At 44.2% G+C, this 20719-nt stretch overlaps 1 protein-coding gene across 6 annotated transcripts in view; it reads left to right on the forward strand.

Annotated features, from left to right (window-relative positions):
* Positions 1–20719, forward strand: part of TBX4 (T-box transcription factor 4) — a 103829-nt gene that overhangs the window by 33720 nt on the left and 49390 nt on the right. Inside the window, exon 2 of one of the 6 annotated variants that reach the window (XM_083715151.1) lies at positions 3275–3420. The exons of 2 other annotated variants lie outside the window; for them this stretch is intronic. Coding sequence is in view for 1 of the 4 variants with exons in the window: in XM_083715150.1 (XP_083571276.1) it covers positions 7009–7029 (21 nt within the window). In the remaining 3 variants the exon portion in view is untranslated. 3 more of the 6 variants (XM_083715150.1, XM_083715152.1, XM_083715153.1) reach the window with 3 other exon arrangements.

Below are 20719 nucleotides of genomic sequence, written 5' to 3' on the forward strand. Positions count from 1 at the left end.
TCCCAGATGAATGTGTATACAATTGCTGTTGTGAGGCCATTTCACAGAGAGATCTATCTATAGCTATTAGGCTATGGTATCTAAATTGAACCCTGGAAGCAGTATACCTCTAAATTTCAGCTGAGGGAGGGATGGCCATATTTGGGGTAGAATACAGGACCAGACAGACCTTTGGTCTGATACGGTGAGTCATTTCTCATATTTCAATGCGCCCAAATATCTATATTATATTAATTATTTTCTAACAGTACTCTGTAAATGTGCAAATCATTCCCAAACCTTTGTATAGCATATTCATCTTCACATTACCCAATTTGGTCCAGTGTGGCTAAGGAAAGTGGAGATGCTGCCATGCGGAAGTCAATCAAATCCCACTCTGCTGCAGACACCATTGTGTGGGCCCTGGGCAAATCCCTCTCTCTAGACCTCAGTCCTCCAACCTGTAAAATGGGAATGAACAGTTATCTGTCCCCTAACACGAGCTGTAAGGGCCTAGCTTTGTAAAAGGTTGTAATAATACATTTTAGCCTTTCTATGCAGGTTGTGATTATCCCTTTTATATGGATGGAAGCGTTGAGGCTGGCAGCTGCTCGCCCAGTGCAAAACATATTGGATTCTGAGGGTTGTGCATATATACGTGTGCTGTTCTGCTTTCTGGTTTCCCAGAAGCATTTGGTTGTCAACTTCTGGCCTAGAAGAGGTTCTGGTCTGATACAACAGGGCTCTTTTATGTTGTGTATCAGCTTGTCCAGGTCCTTAGATCTGGAGAAGAGGTCTTTCTCATTGCCCCATCACTAGGGGATATATGTGGGGTGGTGACATAGGATGTGGGTTTCATCTTCATGGCACCCTGAGAGTGGAATGCACTCGCCTCTGGAAATACAGTGGGTGCCAGCATTGTTGACATTCCGGTGCCCTGTTAAAACCAGTCTCTTTGTCCCAGATGTTGCAGGATGCTAGTGCGTTGCTGTAACTGATGGAGTTTTTATGTTGGAATTCTATTTTACATGCACTCACTTTTGCTGGCTTCTTGTAATATTGTAATCTGTTTTAGGGTTGTTTGATGAAGAGCAGGTAAATCATTGTGCTTAATTAACAGACAGACAGCTTATTGGCTCTCTGGGGGAAAAGGTTCAACTTTTTAAAATTCAGGAACAGGTTATGAGTATGATGCCGTAGAGATCTGTGTGACTCAGGGGAGGGCAGAAGCGAGATAGCCCAGGTCAGGGTGTGCTTGTGCCATCAGCTTCCAGCCCAGCCAGAAAGGACTCCGTCACAGTAAATTTTACCTCTATTATTAAAATTGCAAACCATTTTGGATGCGTTGGCAGAAAGGCAGTATACAAATGCAACAAAACACAGACCTGTGAAACATACAGAAAAGGGGAAAGTGACATGACCCAGGTTGGAGCATCTTTCTGAAGACAAAAGATGAGAAGCTCTTGGTGACAAGACAACTACTGGGAGGAGATCAGGGTAGAAATTGTATAAAATTTAATTTGCAAGACCGACAGGCAAACTTGTTTTCATCCCCTCTCTCTCCCATAGGACTCACCCAGTGGAAATAATTAGCAGTCAGTTCAAGATTGACAAACAGGGGTGTATTTGTTCACTCAACTCATAATAATTAATGGATGGGATTCACACTCACAAGCTGCGGAGGTGGCCAGAAACCGAGGGGACAGTTTTCAAATTTTGGATTCGGCAGATTAGTGAATGGAGGTAGAGAATTGTGAAAGCTGAACTGAACTTCCAGGTTCAAAGGCAGTCTATCTCTGGGGCTGGAGGGGGGCACTGTTTTCACGCCTGACTTGTGAGCTTCCCAAAGACAACTGGCCGGCGGCTGTTAGAAAAACAGGACACTGTACATGGGCATTTAGTGCGGTGCAGCCAGTTCTTGGTGGTTTCAGCGTCTTTCAATGCTGCATGCCACAGACAGACACCCTGCAGCAGGAAGGAGAAGCAGCACCTGTTGGATAGCTGGTCTGCTGTACTGCTGTTTTAAAGGCACAGACAGTGGCGTAGCGTGGGGGGTGCAGGGGGGCCGGCCGCACCGGGCGCAACATCTGGGGGTTAGGGTTAGGGGGCGCAAATCCATGGGTTAGGGGGCGCAAATTACTTGCCTTGCCCCGGGTGCTGACAACCCACGCTACGCCACTGGGCACAGACCTCCTTGCCTGTTGCAGCAGGAGCACTGGAGAGCCCTGGGGACACAGAAAGATAATCCTGAGTCAGATCATTGGCCCCAGTGCTGTCTACACTGACTGGCAGCACCTCTCCAATGTTTCAGGAAGGCAATCTTTTTCAGGCCTGTCTGGAGATGTTGGGGTTGGACCAGGGACCTTCTTCATGCAAAGCAAATTCTCCTCTACTGGGCTACATCCCTTCTCCCTTGCTTGTGCTTTGGGGCTCCTCTTTTGGGGCAGGGTGTGCACTGCCTGTCCCCCCTCCCAGATATCTGGCCCTTGATATAGATGTGGGCTTTTATGCTCAAAAGCCGAAGGCCTGCTATCTCTTTTGCCGTTCAGCCAGTATTATTAGCTGATGCCCCGAGCATGTTATTTGCCTGACTGTGCTCTCCAGATGTACTATAATTTAAACCATGATGTGCCTCTCTGACCCCCCTCCCTTTCGGAAAGCAGCATCCAAACATTGGGAAGGGAGTTCAGGGTGGAGGGACGAGATGGTGCTGTCCCAGCTTGGCTCCATGGTGCTCTGAGCAAAAAGGGGGGAGAAAGGGGGTGAGGAGGCAGGGCCAGTTTTGGGAAAGGGGACTGCAGGTTGAGGGAGAGTGTGGCGGAGATGGGGAATAGAAGGAGAAGGGGGCCCCGGTTGCTTGGAAGATCCTAAGTAAGAAACTAGTTGGAACTCCCGAAGACTGACAGCAGCAACGTCAGCAGAGGAGAGGGAGGGAGGGGCGGCAAGAAGGGTGGGCAGTCAAGACTCCAAACTGGCGCTCTCTCTTCCCTCTTCTCTCTCTCTCTCTCTCTATCTCTCTCTCCCTCCCTCCCTCTCTCTTTTTTATTTAATGGAACATTTTAAGAGGAGATCTTAAAGGTACAAAACGAGATCTATGGGAATAGACCAGCTTAGAAGGAACCATCTCTCTCCATTTGGGATCCCCTCCCTCTGCGTATTCTTTTCCCCCCGAAAAATAAAATTAAAAAGCAGATTCATTTTTTAAGGATATAGAACCAGAACCGGACACTTTTTAAATTATCCTTTGGTGGTGGTTATTTTGTATGTTTGTGCGAGTTTTTCTTCTTCTTCAAAGGATTTGGGAAAGGAAGGGTGATTTCCCACCCCCACCCGTCTTTTTAACAAGGATGCTGATCCCTCTTGGATGCTTTTGATGAAGCAACAGCAGCGAAACTTCGCCAGACTTCTCGTTCCAGCAGCGTCAAGCCTCGAGCGATTACTGTGAGTCAAGAGTTTCTCTCTCCACTCCCCCCCCCGCACCGCACCGCGTCGCGCCGCAACACACACACACGCACACACACATCGCAAAGTAAAGACCCCCAGCTAGGTTAAAAAGGGGGTGGTGGATGGAGAGGGAGGGAGCAAACCAAAGGAAGTGTTTGCCACCTCGCCAGCGTTTTGCCAGGCACAGAGTGGGGGTGGGTGGAGGGAGAAGAGGAAGGACCAAGCTAGAAACTACAGGAATGAATTCACCACCACCAGTAGAAAAAGAGGGAGGGGAGACCTGCCAGGTTGGGTCCAGATCAACATTATGTGCAGTTGTTGGGTTGCGCTTCAGCCAACCTCTCCTTTCTTATATGTACGTGCACGCGCGTCCCCTCCAATTTGTGTTGAGCTTATGTATGTATCCCCCAAACTAATCACAGGGGCCTATGTGATGGCGAATGCGTTTCAACTCCTGTTATTTCTAGGGGAGGAGAGGAATCGCCAAGGTTTGGGGAGGGAGCATGAATCTTTTGGGCAAGGTTCTGAATGAAAAGAAAATGGAGGGCGGGAACGATTTTTTTTTAAAAAAAAAATACACATATAAGTGGGTATTATAGCATTCTAGCTTGAACATTCTAAAAAAAAAGCTGCTATCTAGAATTTGTAATGGATTTGCCAAAACCACACACTCCCTAATAATTATTTTTAAAGATCCAGTGTAAGTTTTATTTTTCAAAGTATTTTTTTTTCTATCACACTTTAGATACTCTCACTTTAATCTGATGATTTATTTAATTTTACCTGACCTTCTGGGTGTTTTGAGTTGATGATTTGCAGAGCGTAATCTTTAAGCATCTTTGCTCAAAAGGAAGGCCCCTTGAGTTCAATAGGACTCCCTGACTAGCAAGACTCACAGCACTAGATCACTCATTCACTTGATCATTCGACCGCACAACTTTGCGTACCGGAAAACAAAAAGTACAGAGCTAATGTTGCTATATATCACATTTCAAAAAAAGTAAATTATCATTTTAAAAGGCCTCCCCCCCACAAGAAGGCATGTTCTAATCAAAAAGAGTTCAAAGACCTGCAACTATGCAATAGATGGAGATCTTGGGAGGTGGGAATAAAAACCCATTTAGAAGCAGAAAGAGAAAGTATTTTGAAAACGGTTCTTAAAAAAAAAAAGACAAAAACGACGACCAGATCGATTTGCCAACATAGTAGTCGGAAATTAGGGGCGTGTGTTTTTTTTTATCCTTCAGGACTTTGTAACTCCCTCTATACTCTATATATGGCGAATGCGCATTTGCCAACATCTCTGCCTTTACTTCGGGAACGTCACAGACTCCCGACCGAGGTGGATTCGAAAGAATAACACCTTAAACATTAATGCCACTAATACATAAAAGTTCTGGGGAGAGGCGCCTGCGTAGAAACGGTGTTCCTTCCTCGCCCTCGGCTTTGAACTTCAGACAACTCATCTGAACCCGCGTTACCTTCGGGGCGGCGGGGAGGAGTTGGGGAAACTGGATGTAAACAAAAGCGTCCGCGCTTTGGAGAGCGCTTGTTTGAGAAGTCTTTTTGATCCAATGTGGCCAGGTTGAACCTCCTGTAGTACAGGAGGAGTAGGAAGGAAGGGGAAGACGACGTAGGAAGAAGTTTCCCCGGGAATTTAAAAGAGTGTGTGCGCGTTGGGGCGGGGGAGATGCGCCAGCCTCCGATATTAAACTACGCTTAAACTTGGAAAGTTTAAACCCACTGATATCTGCAGAGCCTACAGTAAAAATTAAAAGAAACTGGCAGCGCTCCAAGTACAACTGGGGAACTCACCTTAGATTTCTAATATTCCGGGTGGGGGTCGATCCTCCAAGTGGTGGCACTGAGTGGAAATCTAGACACTTAATTTTTTTTTTTTAAATGGGTAGGCCATGCTTGATTATGTCGTGGCTGTAGCTCTCCAACGGTTTGACTTCACCTCCAAAGCCGCGGTCTTCCATTGTGTCCAGATACAGACGGGTGCCTGCCAACCAACCAACCGGGTCCCCATCCAACTTGATCATTATTTCAATCAAGATCTAACATGATAACATTAACAGTAGCAACACAAATGCATTGTTTTTGTTGTCCTCATAGGATGCTTAGTTGCAATAATATAAACGGCGCTGTTCTTAAAATCAAGGATGATAATTTTCCCTGGCCACGTTTTGCCCTTGAAGCAGCTTGTGTGTGAGAGAGCAAGGCCACCACTATGTTACAGGCGGGGAAACTGAGGCCGAGAGAAATCTGGCCAAGTCAATGGTGGCCAGCTGGCATTTGTTTTATGAGTTGGATTTCTGAAGCCAACCACACTACGTGAACTTACTCTGGAGTAAGTTATTTAGAAGACGTAAATCTCCGGCATATGCCCGTAAATAAATGTGCCTCGCGTTACACAGCTAAGGCGGAATGTTTCTTTCACTCCGGTCTTTGGTCCCCAAACTTGCATGAAATATGTAACTTATTTGAGAATCAAACAGGCATACGTTTTGGGGTGGAATGATACTTTCTTCCTCTCCCTCTAATTATTTTAATAACAAATAGCTTCCTAATTCTAGGTGGCCTTCACCACGTATGAGGAACCAAGGTGAACATTTTCTTTTAAAATATCGATGATGAGACACACCCACCCACAAAACTTCTTCCTATGTGTTTTGGTTTTTTTTAAAAATACGAGCAGTGTATTTTAACTACAAGTGTCACACACCTCACCACCTTACAGACCGTCCTTTAAAATTAGGGAACCTTACACGCTGCCTAAATGTCCCTGGTAGGCATGTGGGTTTAGAAAGATGCAGGCTCCGCAGAGCTGGACTGAGTTTCTTCCAGACTAAGTGCGTGTTGGCTTGCAGCTTAACAGGGCGATCCCACTCATGTCAACTCAGAAGTAAGTCCTACTGGCGTCAGTGGGGCCTACTCCCAGAAAAGCAGATTTGTAGTTATAGCTGCGCCTATATGCACGCTCATGCCTGAGAGTAAATCCCACTGAACTCAACTGGGCTTATTTGCGAGTAGACCTTTGTAAGGTTGCATTGTAAGTATCCCAATAAAAGCGACCTCTCTGGGTGCCCTTTGAGCAGCATGTTAGCTTCCCTCTTGAAAGAAACTGTTAAAATCGCTTGGCTAAATCTGTTTTTTAAAACAAACAAATATAGCCAGAATCCTCCCTGTTTGTGTAAATGTCAAGGCATGCATTATATAAAACTCCAACGCACCTACTTTTAAAAGGGGGGGTTGGGCAAAGGGAAGTTTACTCTCTTCCGCTGTGCCGCCGTTTTTTTAAAAGCTGGCTTAAAAAAAAAAAGAGATTTCAGGATGGTGTGTAGATAAATGGTTCCTTTCCTTTAAGAAAAGGAAAACAAAAAGGAAAGTGCGTGTGTGTTTTTAAACGTGCTGGTGATCGCGCCGCTCAGACGTCACCAGAGCGCCCCTTTTTAAGCCTAAGGCGTTTTGGACAAGCAAGACATCCAGGGAGGCCTCATTCCTCGATCCCAAGCAGGCTTACTTGGGAGTAAAGCATCAGCCTGGCCCATCCACCCCCACCCTGCTTTCTGCGGACGTGAAATGCTATATCCTCAGCAGCAGGTAGGCGCACTCCTAGACGCGCCATGGAGGGAGATACTTGGAAACGAGCGCCATTGAATCCGGTGACTCTTGAACAGTGGGAGTAGGCATGCAAAGAAGGTTTCCCGTTTGCAGCGCCGTCCTGGGCAAGTTGACCTGGAAGTAAGTCCCAATAGACCCAGGAAAGTCGGGCATAGAGTAGCGGATAGGATTGCAAGGGATATTGTATGGGGGGAATTGTGGGGGAAGGATCCCATTTAAGGCTGAGCAATTCCTGGTGGTTTCCATGCGCGCACCAGTGCCTCCTGCCCCATAGCGCCCAGACGTTCTCTCTGCCGCCTCCTAATGTATATATACTTACTGTCGGTACTTTTGCGTTCCTCCTAAGAGCACGTGAATACTGTAGTGAGATGATTATGGTAGCGCCCTCAGCGTCCAGGCGGCGTTTTACAGTTTCCGGAGCCAACGCAGGTCGCTGCACGCGAGGCAAATGCAGCCTGGTTTCTGACTAGGCCTCATTCGCTTTACAGCTGCTCTGTTATGTGAAGTAAATCTCAGGCAGCGAGACTTTTTCGTTTCCAAAATTCAGGTGCATACAATTAAGTAAACAAACTCCCTCCCCCACCCCCCGCTAAAAAAATGAGGCTGCAGGGTCGTTTACCTGCAATTTGACATGCCACACAAGCGTATGGATGTTGATCCGCAACATTCCTTGCTGTGTTCAAATGGGGCTTCTTTACAAGTAAATGGTGCGTAAAACGTAAAGGTGGGATTTGGGGGCATAAACAACAAAATCTACTATTATTTTAAATTTCCATGCCTTTGTATTGCGGGATACTTTCTTTCTTTCTTTTGGTCTGCACCCCGCCTCTTAAAACTGTTGAAACTGGGGGTGGGTGCGTAGCTGACTTGGTTCAAAGTTTGTAAATTTGGAAGGAGAAACAGGGTTTTAGAAAAAGACAGAAGATGGAGGTGAGGGTGAAGTTGTAAAGCCAGAAAACAACACTCAAGGGCATGTGACAGGCAAGAGTGGGATTTATTTCACTGGGGGGCAAAGGCGAAAAGGCTCGTCGGAGGGAGGGAGAGCCGCGCCGCAGTCCTCCTAGATGGGGCGTCGGGGAGAAAAGTCCATACAACCCCATCGAGTTGCCTTGGATCCTGCAGAAATATCGCTGCGAGGAAATGGTTGGGGCAGGACTAGAACCCAAATTTGGTCGTGTTTGGTAGAAAACACAACTGCGAAGCAACGCGTGAACAGAGCCTGCCCGTCGGCGGCCGCCTTATTCAATGCATTTTAGAGCGATTTTATACTGCTGTCAACTCCTACCAGTATGAATCACCCTGGTCAGTTACACTCGCTTAGTTTGTTTATTCCGAGTGCTTGGTCTGGTGTCTCCCCAACATCCCAAAGACTCGGGAATGCTTACTAAACTTTGTATATATGTGTGTGTGTTTTGAATTATAGCTCAATTAAACGGTTGCATTGCTTTTTAACTAACTCTCAATTCAGGCTGCAACCCCTATGCGCAGTTACTTCCGAAATAAACAGGCAGAGCATCGGATTACGCTACCTGATCATAGCAGGCATGTTTACTTAGTCTAAGTCCCGCCGGCTGCTAAATATGGGGCAACCCTCTACCCGAGGTTTTGTTTAAGAACTTCACACTCTTGAATGATCCAAACACACACACACACAAGCCACCTTAAAGCGTGTTTTACCCAGAAGGACGCTCCCTCGAGTTTGGTAAGATTTTTACTCCAGAGGAAACGCCCCCCCCCCCCGTTTATATTTGCATTGTGATTTAAATTGGTGGGGTTTTGTTTTGTGATTTAAATTGGTGGGGAAACACAGCGGATTTTGTGGCGGTGAGAACAACAGGGAGAGAGAGCGCAACATGAAAGGAGTTCAATAACCTGTTTTTAAAAGGGGGATCTTCCTTATTTACTCAGGAATAAATTGCTCTAAAATCAACAGGGCTTGGGTGTCTTGTGTTTACACAGGAGGCGTGAATCAGTGGCCCATCAGACACTTTAGGTAGCTTCTGGATTGTGCCCCCATGACTGACACGTGACAGCCCCCCCAACCCAGAGGGCTACATTTATTTGAAAGTAAGAGTCACCTTGATTTCAATTGGACTTTCTTATGAGAAAAGCCTACCGAGGTGTTGCTGTAAGCCAGTGAACTCACCTTCTCACGACGAGGGTGTCGTCTTGAAAGGAAGACATGGCTAGCGCATTTAAACTAAAATCAGTAAAACCGTCTAGTAGACTCTTTTAAATAAATAGCTTGTTAGGGTAGACCGAAGTGAGGCCGCCTTTGTGCATACTTACTCGAACTTGATCCCGGTTGAACTCAATGGGATTTGTAGGAAATTGTGCATCAGATTTAAATCCGAGGTTACTTGGGGGGGGGGGAGCGGAGGGGACGTATTGTGCATTCCTATGCATGTCTACTCAGAAGTAATTCCCGCTGAGATCAGAGGCACTTAATTCAGAGGTAAACGTGCGTAGGATTCCGTCCCGGAATCTGCAGGACCCTATTCAAGTTCATTCTGAAGTACGTAAATCTCTCTTAATCGGTGGGGTTTAGTTTAAGGTAAAACGGACCAAGGGGTTGCACGTAAGATAACAAAGATGTTAGATATGCGATTCAAGCGGCCGTGTAAAGGATAAAGTCGCAAGCAAATAGAATCCTCTGTGCGCTATGCGTAGTCCCAGGGTACTCTAAGATTATTTTAGAGCCCTGAAGGAAGTCCTGTTGAGAGCTCAACGTGACTTCCTTCCAAGCAAATAAAACCCCGTGGTTGTTTACTCATAAGTAAAACCTCCCGTGTTCAGAGGCGTACTCCCAGGCATGGGAGCTGCTCCCAGGAAAATGTGCAGTCTTGTGTGTGAGGATTAACAAAAGTTACTCCAGGGTGTGAGTGGAATCCTTTAAAAAATGGATTCTAAGCAAGCTCCCCAAATGAAATGAACACGCTTTGCTTCAAGGAAAGCAGGATTTCCTCCCCACAAATAAAAACAAATCTGGAAGAGTGTTTGATTTGAGCAGACACACACCTTGATTGGGTCCTAAGGGTGGTATCCAACTAAGTCACATTCCACTGAAAGCACTGGACTTCACCAACTTTCAAGCCCATTCATTTCAGCGACTTTTAAACCCTAAATTTACCACCTAAATTTTCTAGTTTTGTGTAAAGAGAGGTCACACTGGGTGCAAAATCAAATCCCATTGAAATCTATGCACAGTTAATTTCCACATAGGATACCGCGTGCAAGTTTTATTTTAGTGGGGCTGGAGTCTGAGGACATCCTTCAAAGTGAGATCACACACACGCAAATGCAATGGGTTCCTTGTAGTAAAGTTTAGTTACATTTCAACATACTGATAGTACATCACGTGTGAATTGGGTCGGCTAAGCTTCTAAGTACCTTTAGCATGCTACTGTCTAGGGAGTATGCTTCACTGAAGATGATGGGATTTGCTTCTGAGTAAAACATGCCGAGGATTGCATTTTGAGGAAGATCAGGGTTGTAAGCTTACTCAGGAGCAAGTCACATTTCAATAATTTTATTCCACCTTTTACAATATACTGTACTTCTTGTTTTGCGTAGTTCATATGTGGTCAATAGTGCCTAAGCATCCTTAATCAGCATTGGCTCTCAAGCTTATTATCATCATCTTTGGTCAGTTTTATAATAAGGGTGAATTGTAAGCAGCCTTGAATTTTTGTTAGAAAGGCAAGAGATAAAAATGCTTAAAATCAATAAAAACAACACTAAATAACAGTAATAAATAAAGCTGTGATCCTGAGACTACTTATCCCCACTGAATTCAATAGTGCAATCCTTACCATGTCCACTCAGGTGCAAGTCCTATTGAATCCAAATGGGGCTTGCTTTCAGGTAAATGGGGGCTAGGATTCCAACCTCACTGAAATATACTTGAAGTGGGGTGTGTTTTATTTATTTTCATTATACCCAGCAGGGGTTAATTTGAAGTAAAAGTTGCACAGGATCAGATCTGCATTAATGGTGCTGCTTGGGGAATAGAAACAATCCATTTGTTTGTAAATTTCAGCATGGGAGTGAAGTTGATCTGATCTTTTTTTCAGGCTTAGCTTTTATATTGCACATTTCATTGTTAGATTTTGGGGTGTCCCCACCCTGCCTCTAATCTGCTTAGTAAAACTTGGGAGAAAAGCTGTCTGCCTCCCCTCACTGTATTATCTTTATTGCTTTTTTCCCAGTGACTGTCGGAGTTAGGAGAAGGCAGGCCCTTTTATCTTAACTAAGGCTCACCGTTTACACAGAACATCTTTTCGTCTGTTTTTAGTATTATTACCAAAGTTTTAAAATGGACTCCAGATAAGGAGTTGGGGGTGGGAAGCAATATTGCAGCCTCCCGTTCCCCTGAATCTAATTTAAGTAATGTTATGAACGAGAACATTTGCATGCCTTTTTATATCTTTAGGCGCAAGGGAAAAACCTTGTCCAATGGGGTTGACTAATAAGGCTAGATTTTTGCATGCTATACACAGATGTAAGTATCACTGAGTTTAAATGAGTTTGCTTCCAAGTAAGCATGCTATAGGAATACACTTGTAGGATTTTTTTTAAAAAATGTATCACATATGTGTTGCCTTGGTATCCCAGCAGATAGCAGGAACAATATGTAAAATTACGGTTAAAATTAGAATTAAGTGGATTGCCTGTAACTTTGTGGGACTCTCTCAAGATCTTTAAAGCGGACAAGGCTAGCCCCTGAGGAGGTATTTTCATCTGGTGGGGAATTAAGGGAGTTTTTCACATGGATTCTAAGTTCCATTGATCCCAGGGTAGAATCAGGAGTAAGGGGCTTCAAACCCACTTGCTCAGAAATAGATTGTGAGGAATGCAACCCAATCCTGCACATGCTTACTCTAAGGTAAACCGCCCTTAAGTTCAATGAGACCTCCGAGGAAATTTGCATATAGCTGTGCAGCTTTAACCTGAAGGAAAATGAGTTTAGGTTTGGAAGGATGAAGTCTCATTCGCCAGATTGAGATGGGAAAAGGCGTTCGTAAAGAGATCTGATTGATGCCCGCAATATTACTATTTATCCATTATGGGAAGCCTTCCCCAACAAAATTAAATCTTCCAGTGGCAGAAAATAATCACATATTTTCATAACCAAGAGAAAAAGATAAGAATCTGAATGTACTGGGAAAGGTAGAGAAACTACCAGTCAGTCTCTTGCCATTCAAAAAGTAAATCTACTTAGGAGCAAATTCCTTTGATTTCAATGCAGTTTACTTCTCAGTAAGCCTGGAAGCCTAAACACCGCCTTGCATGTTTACGCAGAAGTAACTGCCACTGAGTTCAATGGGACTTGCAAGTTTACAGGTTTCAGTCAGCATCACTGAAAATTTTGCTGAATTCAATGGGACTTCTAAATCAATGTGCATGGATTTGCAGCCTCTTTTGGACTTAGCTTTTGAGTAAACATTCATAGGCTCAGACTCTAAATGTGCTAAGGGGAGTAAGTCTGAACTATGAGAAAAAAACTTGTAAGTAAATGTAAGTAAGTAAGTAAACATGCAGAGGATTCTGTTGCACATGTGAGAAAAGTGATGCTCAAACTCACTTTCTAAGACTGCAGTCCTAACACACCCTGCTTTGTTACTCCTAAGTAAGCATGCATAGGAATCTAGTTGCAGTCAGCATACTTAAGCCAGAATTTCTAACAGGCTCCAATTTGAGAGCCTCCCCTCCCCTTTTTCAGTGGGAACAGCTGCAGCCCAGCTTAAGTAGTCTTTTTGGGCTAGCTGTGGGGGGGGGGTTGGGGGGGAGGAGGAGTCTTTCCTTCCTGCCTCTCTGCTGCTGCCCCTAACTTGAATATTGCCCTCATATGTTAATTTAAAGCTAGCCTATCTGAATGCCCTCTTGTATTTGCTGTTTATTCCCCAACACTACAGGAAAAAATATATCATGCAGTCAAGGTGTATCATTTCTGAATTTATGTTCCTTAGCTTAGAAGACCTCTATGTCTGTGACCCTGTTTGCTGGCAACTGGGGGTGTGGGAGATGCTTTTAAAAATATCCTTCAAAACCAAGGAACGATTTGGGTACCCTCTTGGGAAATCAGGGGTAAAGGGAATTTTAAAACTCTCATTTCTTTATAATGCAGGACAAAATTAGGAGAATATGTATAAAGTTGAAGGGCGATGTGAAAGGAGGACCTCTTTTGCATGTACATGGTGCTTTTGCATCTCGCAATGCAGGTCTCACAAGTCTGATGTCATTCCCAAAGTCAATTTGCCCGGAGATAACAATAGGACAAAATAACCCGAGCCATGGGCAGGAATACTACTTGAAACTCTCTTAAAAATGGTTGGCTCCAGTTGAGCTAAACCTAAATCCCGGTGACCATACAAAAATCAGAAGTAGGCATGCTCATCTGTTAGGAAAAATCCAGAAGTTACAGTCAGGTAGTATCTTATTTTGAGGACCAGCTAAAATGCTGCAAAAACACACACAACAAAACCTGGAACAAAACAAGCAAGCTTTTGAGCTATCCAGGACCCTTCTTCAACTGAACCATAAGACTTGCTCACTATTTTGTGGCATTCTATTCAACACCCCTAATAACCACATTGCCTTTCTGTGGTTTTTGACTTTGTGGTAATTGTTATTTTCTGCATGATGTTAATAGCCTTATCCTATGCACACTACTCATTGGGGGACCCCCTAGTAAGTGTGCTTAGGATTGTTGTGGAAGTCTTTCTGAAGCCAATAGAACAAGTTAAGAGTAACTAAAATCTAGTTGCTTCCTTCAGTGGGATTTAGTAATGATGACCAGCCTTAGCTGGCTGGCAACTTTTAATCTGTCTGCAGATTTGGGAAGAGGCAAGGACAGGCAAACTCGGCCGTCCAGATGTTTTGGGACTACAACTCCCATCATCCCAGCTAACAGGACCAGTGGTCAGGGATGATGGGAGTTGCAGTCCCAAAACATCTGGAAGGCTGAGTTTGCCTATGCCTGGGCAGGGAGATCTATAGAAAAACAATAGACTTGGTAAAATTTGGGAGGTTTTTTTTTAATTGGTTAAGTCTGCTGTGCTGTTAACGGTAGTATGAGCTAAAGGCATAACCAGGTAATCATGTGCATCTCCGTGGTTGTGGAAACCTTCACCTTGTACTTGCTGTTAAAAGAGCAGGAGCAGGCCAAGCCATTTTTTTCTGATTAGTTGGCAAACCTAAGTGGAAGAGAGGTGAAAAATGGGGTCCATTTCTTTACGTTCCCAAGAACAGCCACTTGTATTCAATTCATATGGGTCACCTCCTGAAGCTGTTAAAAATAAATAATTCCCAGACTGAAAAGAGATATTATTGTACAGCAATTGCAATAATATAATCAACACAGTTCATGTATTTAAAAGGAGAGGGGAGAAAGGTGTTTCCAAGGAGATGTTAGAGGCTCAACAACACACACACCAGGTCTTCTGCTTTCCTCAAACCAAAGAGCATCTCTCCCTACTATATAATACTGCCACTGTGTTTTTCACCAAAGTCTTGAAAAACAGCTCATGTTCAGCCAGCGTGCATTGATACAGAAAACGGAGGGAAAGTCCTGGAATTATAAAATATTAAGGGGGTATCGGTATTGCCAATGGGTGGGTAATGATGTAACTCTAGCAGCTTTTCTTTAAAAACAACAACAACACATTTTATGCTATCTAAATTTGATTTTGGGGGAGAAAAAAATGGCATTGTTTGTTAGAATTTTGGTCTCTTGAACTTCCAAAGTATTTGAATTGGGGGGGCGGGTGGTGGAATCTCAAGGGCCATTATGAAAGAAGTTGCAAGAACTTAGTAAAAGACACAAAGATAAAAAGCTATGTGTTGGCTCACTCTGGGGCCTACGGTTTATATCCATTAGGGAGTCTAGCCACTTCTGTTCCATGAGATTAGACTGAGCGAGTTCCCAACTGGCTTTGAACCAAAATGAATTTGGATACAATGTGAACCACTCTCTCTCTCTCTCTCTCTCTCTCTCTCTCTCTCTCTCTCTCTGTGTGTGTGTGTGTGTGTGTGTTGAGGATGCATGGGCAAATGATGTCATTTTCCTTGGAAGCCTATCCCAGTCTTTAATACCTCGGCCCCCATCCCACAAACCTTCACTTTCTCTTCCCTGGTGCTTTCCTAAGAGTCTCATAACGTTATTCTGTATTAGATGGAAGCCCCATTGATTTCAGTTGGACTTTACTCATGTATCGCTGTGTGAGAAGGTGACCCCCCCCCCCAAATATCTAGGGCAATACTCTTCCAACTATATTCCTTCTGGGATAAAACTGAGGTTCTTCAGCAGCTCAGCAAGGGCTCCTCAGTGAGAAGACCAGGCTTCCCAACATCTCTAGAGCAACAGTGAGGTCTGATAGCGTTGGTTGGAGTGGTGGGTGAAATTAGAATATGCCCCAAAATCCTTTGCAACAATTGCGGGGTGATGGGGGGGATAGGAGCACAGGGACGTAGGAAGTTGCTGCAGACTGTCAGACCACTCTTCCAATCCAACTCAGAATTGCCTGCTCCAGGAATAAGGAACTTGTGGCTCCTCCCAGATGGATTGCAGCTCCCACCAGTCCCATTCAACACAGTTCATCGTCAGGGATGTTGGAAGCTGGAGTCCAGCAACATCTGGTAGGGCACAGTTTCTCCATCCCTGGTCTCTGCTGACTGATGGTGGCTTTCCTGGAGTTCAGACATTTGTCTTTTCCCAGCCCTACTGGAGATGCCCACCTTTGTGGCATGCAGTAGTCAAGTAGACATGCAGTGGGTTTGCCTCTTCCTTCCTTCCTTCCTTCCTTCCTTCCTTCCTTCCTTCCTTCCTTCCCCTTTCCCTTTTTTCCTTGTCACAACCTAGTGGGGGTATAGAGTATTTGGCTGCTAAACAGACTCCTCCTAGCTACTGTGGTCCAAATAACCTAGGTGTTGGGATTTAGAGCAGGCAGACAAGGTTCCAAGGGCACAAAAGTGATGGGGTGGTGCAAGGGAAGAAAGGATGAGTTTGTTTAGCAGCCAAACACTTTGACAGGCCACCAGAAACAGATGCGTGGGCCAAATGTGACCCATGGACCATGGGTTCACCACTGCTGCTCTATCCCACACAGAATTCTTCAGACCAGGGGAACCCAAGCTAGAAGCAGCAGCTATACAGTATAGGGCCACCTCTTGGTCCTCGGCCTGATCAAGCTGCAGTAATTAGCTCTTATGTAGAGCATCTGCTTTGCATCCTGGATATCCTAGGTTCAATCCCTGGTACCTCCAGGTAGAGTTAGGAATATTCGTGTCTGAAATCTTGGAGAGCTGTGGCTGCTGATCAGTGTAGACAGTGTTCAATGACCAGTGGTCTGACTTGCGTATAAGGCAGTTTCTAGTGTGTTTATGTACCTGTATACCATGGGACGCGGGTGGTGCTGTGGGTTAAACCACAGAGTCTAGGACTTGCTGATCAGAAGGTCAGCGGTTCAAATCCCTGCGACGGGGTGAGCTCCCGTTGCTCGGTCCCTGCTCCTGCCACCTAGCAGTTCGAAAGCACCTCAAAGTGCAAGTAGATAAATAGAGACTGCTCCAGGGGGAAGGTAAACAATGTTTCCATGCACTGCTCTGGTTCGCCAGAAGCGGCTTAGTTATGCTGGCCACATGACCCAGAAGCTGTACACCGGCTCCCTTGGCCAGTAAAGCAAGATGAGCGCCGCAACCCCAGAGTCAGCCACGACTGGACCTATTGGTCAGGGGTCCCTTTACCTTTCTTTACCTATACCATGTTAGCTGCTGGGAATCACAAGTGAGAGAGTGCTCCTGTCCAGCTTGTGGGTTTCCTATGAGGGCCACTGTAAGAAGAAAATGCTGGGCTTGATGGTCCTTTGGCTCAGATGCTTCTGATGTTCTTGTGGCTGAACACATTTGCTCACTTACGATGTTTGGGCAGTTTCCTGTGCTGTTTGTTCCTGCCTCACTTTTTACAACGTGTGGTTAGGATCATAGTCTAAAGCTGCATTCTTAAGTATACTTTAGCTATACTATGTTGGGGGTGAGTGAGCTGGTAGTTAGGAGAGGGCATTCATATGTGCAAACCCATCCCTTCTTCATTTGTGGCACCAAGGAACGAATCTCGTGTGAAGGGCTGCAACTCAGTGACAGGCCTCGGGTTCAACCCCAGGCATCTCTAGGTAGAGCAAGACCCTTAGTCTGGAACCCTAGCGAGAGCTGCTGTCAGTCCATGTAAACAGTATAGGTAAAGGTAAAGAGACCCCTGACCATTAGGTCCAGTCGTGGCTGACTCTGGGGTTGCGGCGCTCATCTCGCTCCCGGGTCATGTGGCAAGCATGACAAAGCCGCTTCTGGCGAGCCAGAGCAGTGCACGGAAATGCTGTTTACCTTCCTGCCAGAGTGGTACCTATTTATCTATGTGCACTTTGACATGCTACGAACTGCTAGGTTGGCAAGTCCTAGGCTCTGTGGTTTAACCCACAGCGCCAAGGCAGGTCTTTATGTTCCTATGAATGAATGGCAATGGATCAAGACACTGAATTTTCAAATTTCAGAGTTGGAAGGAGGTATTGAAGTCCAATCCCCTTGCTCTGTGCAGGAATCTTGCCGCTACAAAACTGGCCAGCCAGGCTCTACAAACAAAGCCGTCCTATGCCACTGGTCTGTCTGGCTTAGTATTGTCCCTACACTGACTGGCAGTGTCTCTCCTGGGTTCCTGATAGGGGACGTTGCCACCCCTACCCAAAGATGCTGAGGATTGAACCCAGGACCTTCTACACACAAGGCATCTGCTTTGCCGCTGAGCTACATCTCTTCTCATATTCTGCTCATCCAGGGCCTGGAGCAGCTTAATTAATAAATGTATTATGCAACAACCCCCAAAATACCACATTAAAAACAATGCAGCAAGGAGCAACACTAAGGCAAGCAATCAGCTTTTGGTTTTGCTTGGGTTAGAACGAGGGATTGGGGAGAAATTCATTCGGTTCACTTTTTAATGCAAACACTTCTCATTTGTGCTTCCTGAACCAATGCACATACCAAAATGCAGCTATACTTAGAAAGTTGCACTTCTCCCTATTTTTTGATGCAGTCCTCCAATCATTTTTTCCCCTTTACAGAAAAAGCACATGTTGGGGAAGACTGTGGACAAAACTATATATTAGTGAAAATAATGTATAAAAATGCATTACTGCCTTAGGAAATTGCTTGCAGAAAAATGGGCATTAGGAGAAATGCCTTTGCAAAATGTGTATCGATTTTCATGCAGAATTATTATTATTTTTAATTTTTTAAAAAGGGACGCTGGCAAGCCGATGTGGGATTGGGACAAACTGATTATAAGATTGGAAAAACGAGAAACCAAAATTGATGGATCCTAGCTAGAACTGGACCTTGGGAATTTGTGGTTTAAAAAGAGGTGCCAAACCTCAAGCCTTCCTGGATGGAGTTAAGATTAATTTATGCCAAATGGGATCCTCAAGCTGTCAGTGGTCATGTCTGGGAAACTCTTCCCTCTCATAGAGTCTGACCTGACTCGCAAGCAACCCACCATGCTTGGCAAAGGCCACCAGCCATGTATGGTTTAGAATCATGGAATCACAGAGCTGGTAGGGACTGCAAAGGTCCTCTAGTCCTGCCATGCAGAAATCTTCACTAAAGCATCCATGACAGATGGCCAGCCAACCTCTGCTTAAAGAGCTGCAACGAAGAAGAGGCCACCTCCTTCTGAGGGAGTCTATTCTACTGTCAAACAGCTCTTACTGTAAGAAAGTTTTTTCTGGTTTTCAGTCAGAACCTCCTTTCTTGTAACTTGAAGCCATTGGTTCGGGTCCTACCCTATGGAGCAGAAGAAAACAAGCAGCCCCTCTAAGTCTCCTCTTCAACAATCTAACAACAATCTGGAAACTAATCTGTTGATGCAGCCTGGAATAGTATTAGGGTTTGTTTTTATGCTGCTGTATCACACTTTTGATTCAATTATGCTTGTGGTCTATTAAGACCCCAACAACCTTTTCACACAGATCACTGGAAAGCCAGGTGTTCCCCATCCTATATTTGTTTTTTTTAAATAAATATTTATTAAAGATTTTCTTAATACAATAAAAAAGAGAAATAAAGAACATAACATATAGTTTTACAATCACCATACTTTCTTCACTTCTTTGGACTTCCTCACATCTCTCGTTCCTGCGTTCCAAATTTTCGATCTTTACCCAGCAATTTATCACCTTGATTCAATTCTTGTATTATAATTTTCCAATATTATCCCTAATTTTAGATAGTATAACCCCCAGCTTAGAAGCTTAATTTTAACACAATATTTATCCAAAATTTTTCTTTTCTTATAATTTCATTTATCTTCATACTCCTTTTAACTAGCTTTTTGGTGCCATATTGTTAATAATCTTACATCTTTCTTAACATTCATACAATTTACAATATTTTTGTAAGTAATCTTTGAATTTCTTCCAGTCCTCCTCCACAGCCTCTTCTCCCAGGTCTCGGATTCTGCCAGTCATTTCTGCTAGCTCCATATAGTCTATCAGTTGCATCTGCCATTCTTCCAGTGTGGGCAAATCTTGGGTTTTCCAATGCTTGGCGACAAGTATCGTTGCTGCTGTTGTTGCATACATAAAAAATGTTCGGTCCTTCTTTAACACTCTCTGGCCGGCGATGCCCAAAAGAAAGGCCTCTGGTTTCTTAGGAAAGGTATACTTAAATACCTTTTTCAACTCATTATATATCATTTCCCAGAAAGCCTTAACTCTAGGGCAGGTCCACCAGAGGTGAAAGAACGTTCCTTCGGTTTCTTTACATTTCCAACATTTATTATCAGACAAATGGTAAAAAATTTTTCAAGCTTAACTGGAGTCATGTACCACCTATATATCATTTTCGTAATATTTTCTTTCAAGGCATTACATGCCGTAAATTTCAAACCGGTGGTCCATAACCTTTCCCAGTCAGCAAACATGATATTGTACCCAATATCCTGTGCCCATTTTATCATAGCCGATTTAACCGTTTCATCTTGTGTATTCCATTTTAACAGCAAGTTGTACATTCTTGAAAGTACCTTAGTCTTAGGTTCTAACAGTTCTGTTTCCAATTTCGATTTTTCCACCTGGAATCCTATCTTTTTATCCATCTTGAAAACCTCTTTAATCTGAGCGTAATGTAACCAATCTCGCACTTTATCTTTTAGTTTCTCCAAACTCTGCAACCTCCAATTATCTCCATCTTTTTCTATTATTTCCCAGTATTTCGGCCATTTGGCCTCCATATTGAGTCTTTTCCGGGCCTTAGCTTCCCCCCATCCTATATTTGTATAGCTGGTTATTCCCGCCTAAGTGTAGAACCTTGCATTTGTCCCTATTGAAATTCATTTTGTTAGTTTTAGCCCAGTTCTCCAGTCTATTAAGGTCATCTTGAATCCTGATTCTGTCTTCAGCAGCAATGGCCACCCTCCCAGTTTGGCATCACCTGCAGATTTAATGAAAATAATAATAATAATAATAATAATAATAATAATAATAATAATACTCCACCCATCTGGCTGGGTTTCCTCAATACCTTCATCCAAGTCCTTTGTAAAGATGTTGAACAATAACGGGCCCAAGACAGAACCCTGTGGCACCCAACTTGTCACCCTTTTTAGCATGATGAAGAACTGTTA

The sequence above is a fragment of the Podarcis gaigeae genome, assembly GCF_964106915.1.
Source record: "Podarcis gaigeae genome assembly, chromosome: 15".
Taxonomy (NCBI): domain Eukaryota; kingdom Metazoa; phylum Chordata; class Lepidosauria; order Squamata; family Lacertidae; genus Podarcis; species Podarcis gaigeae.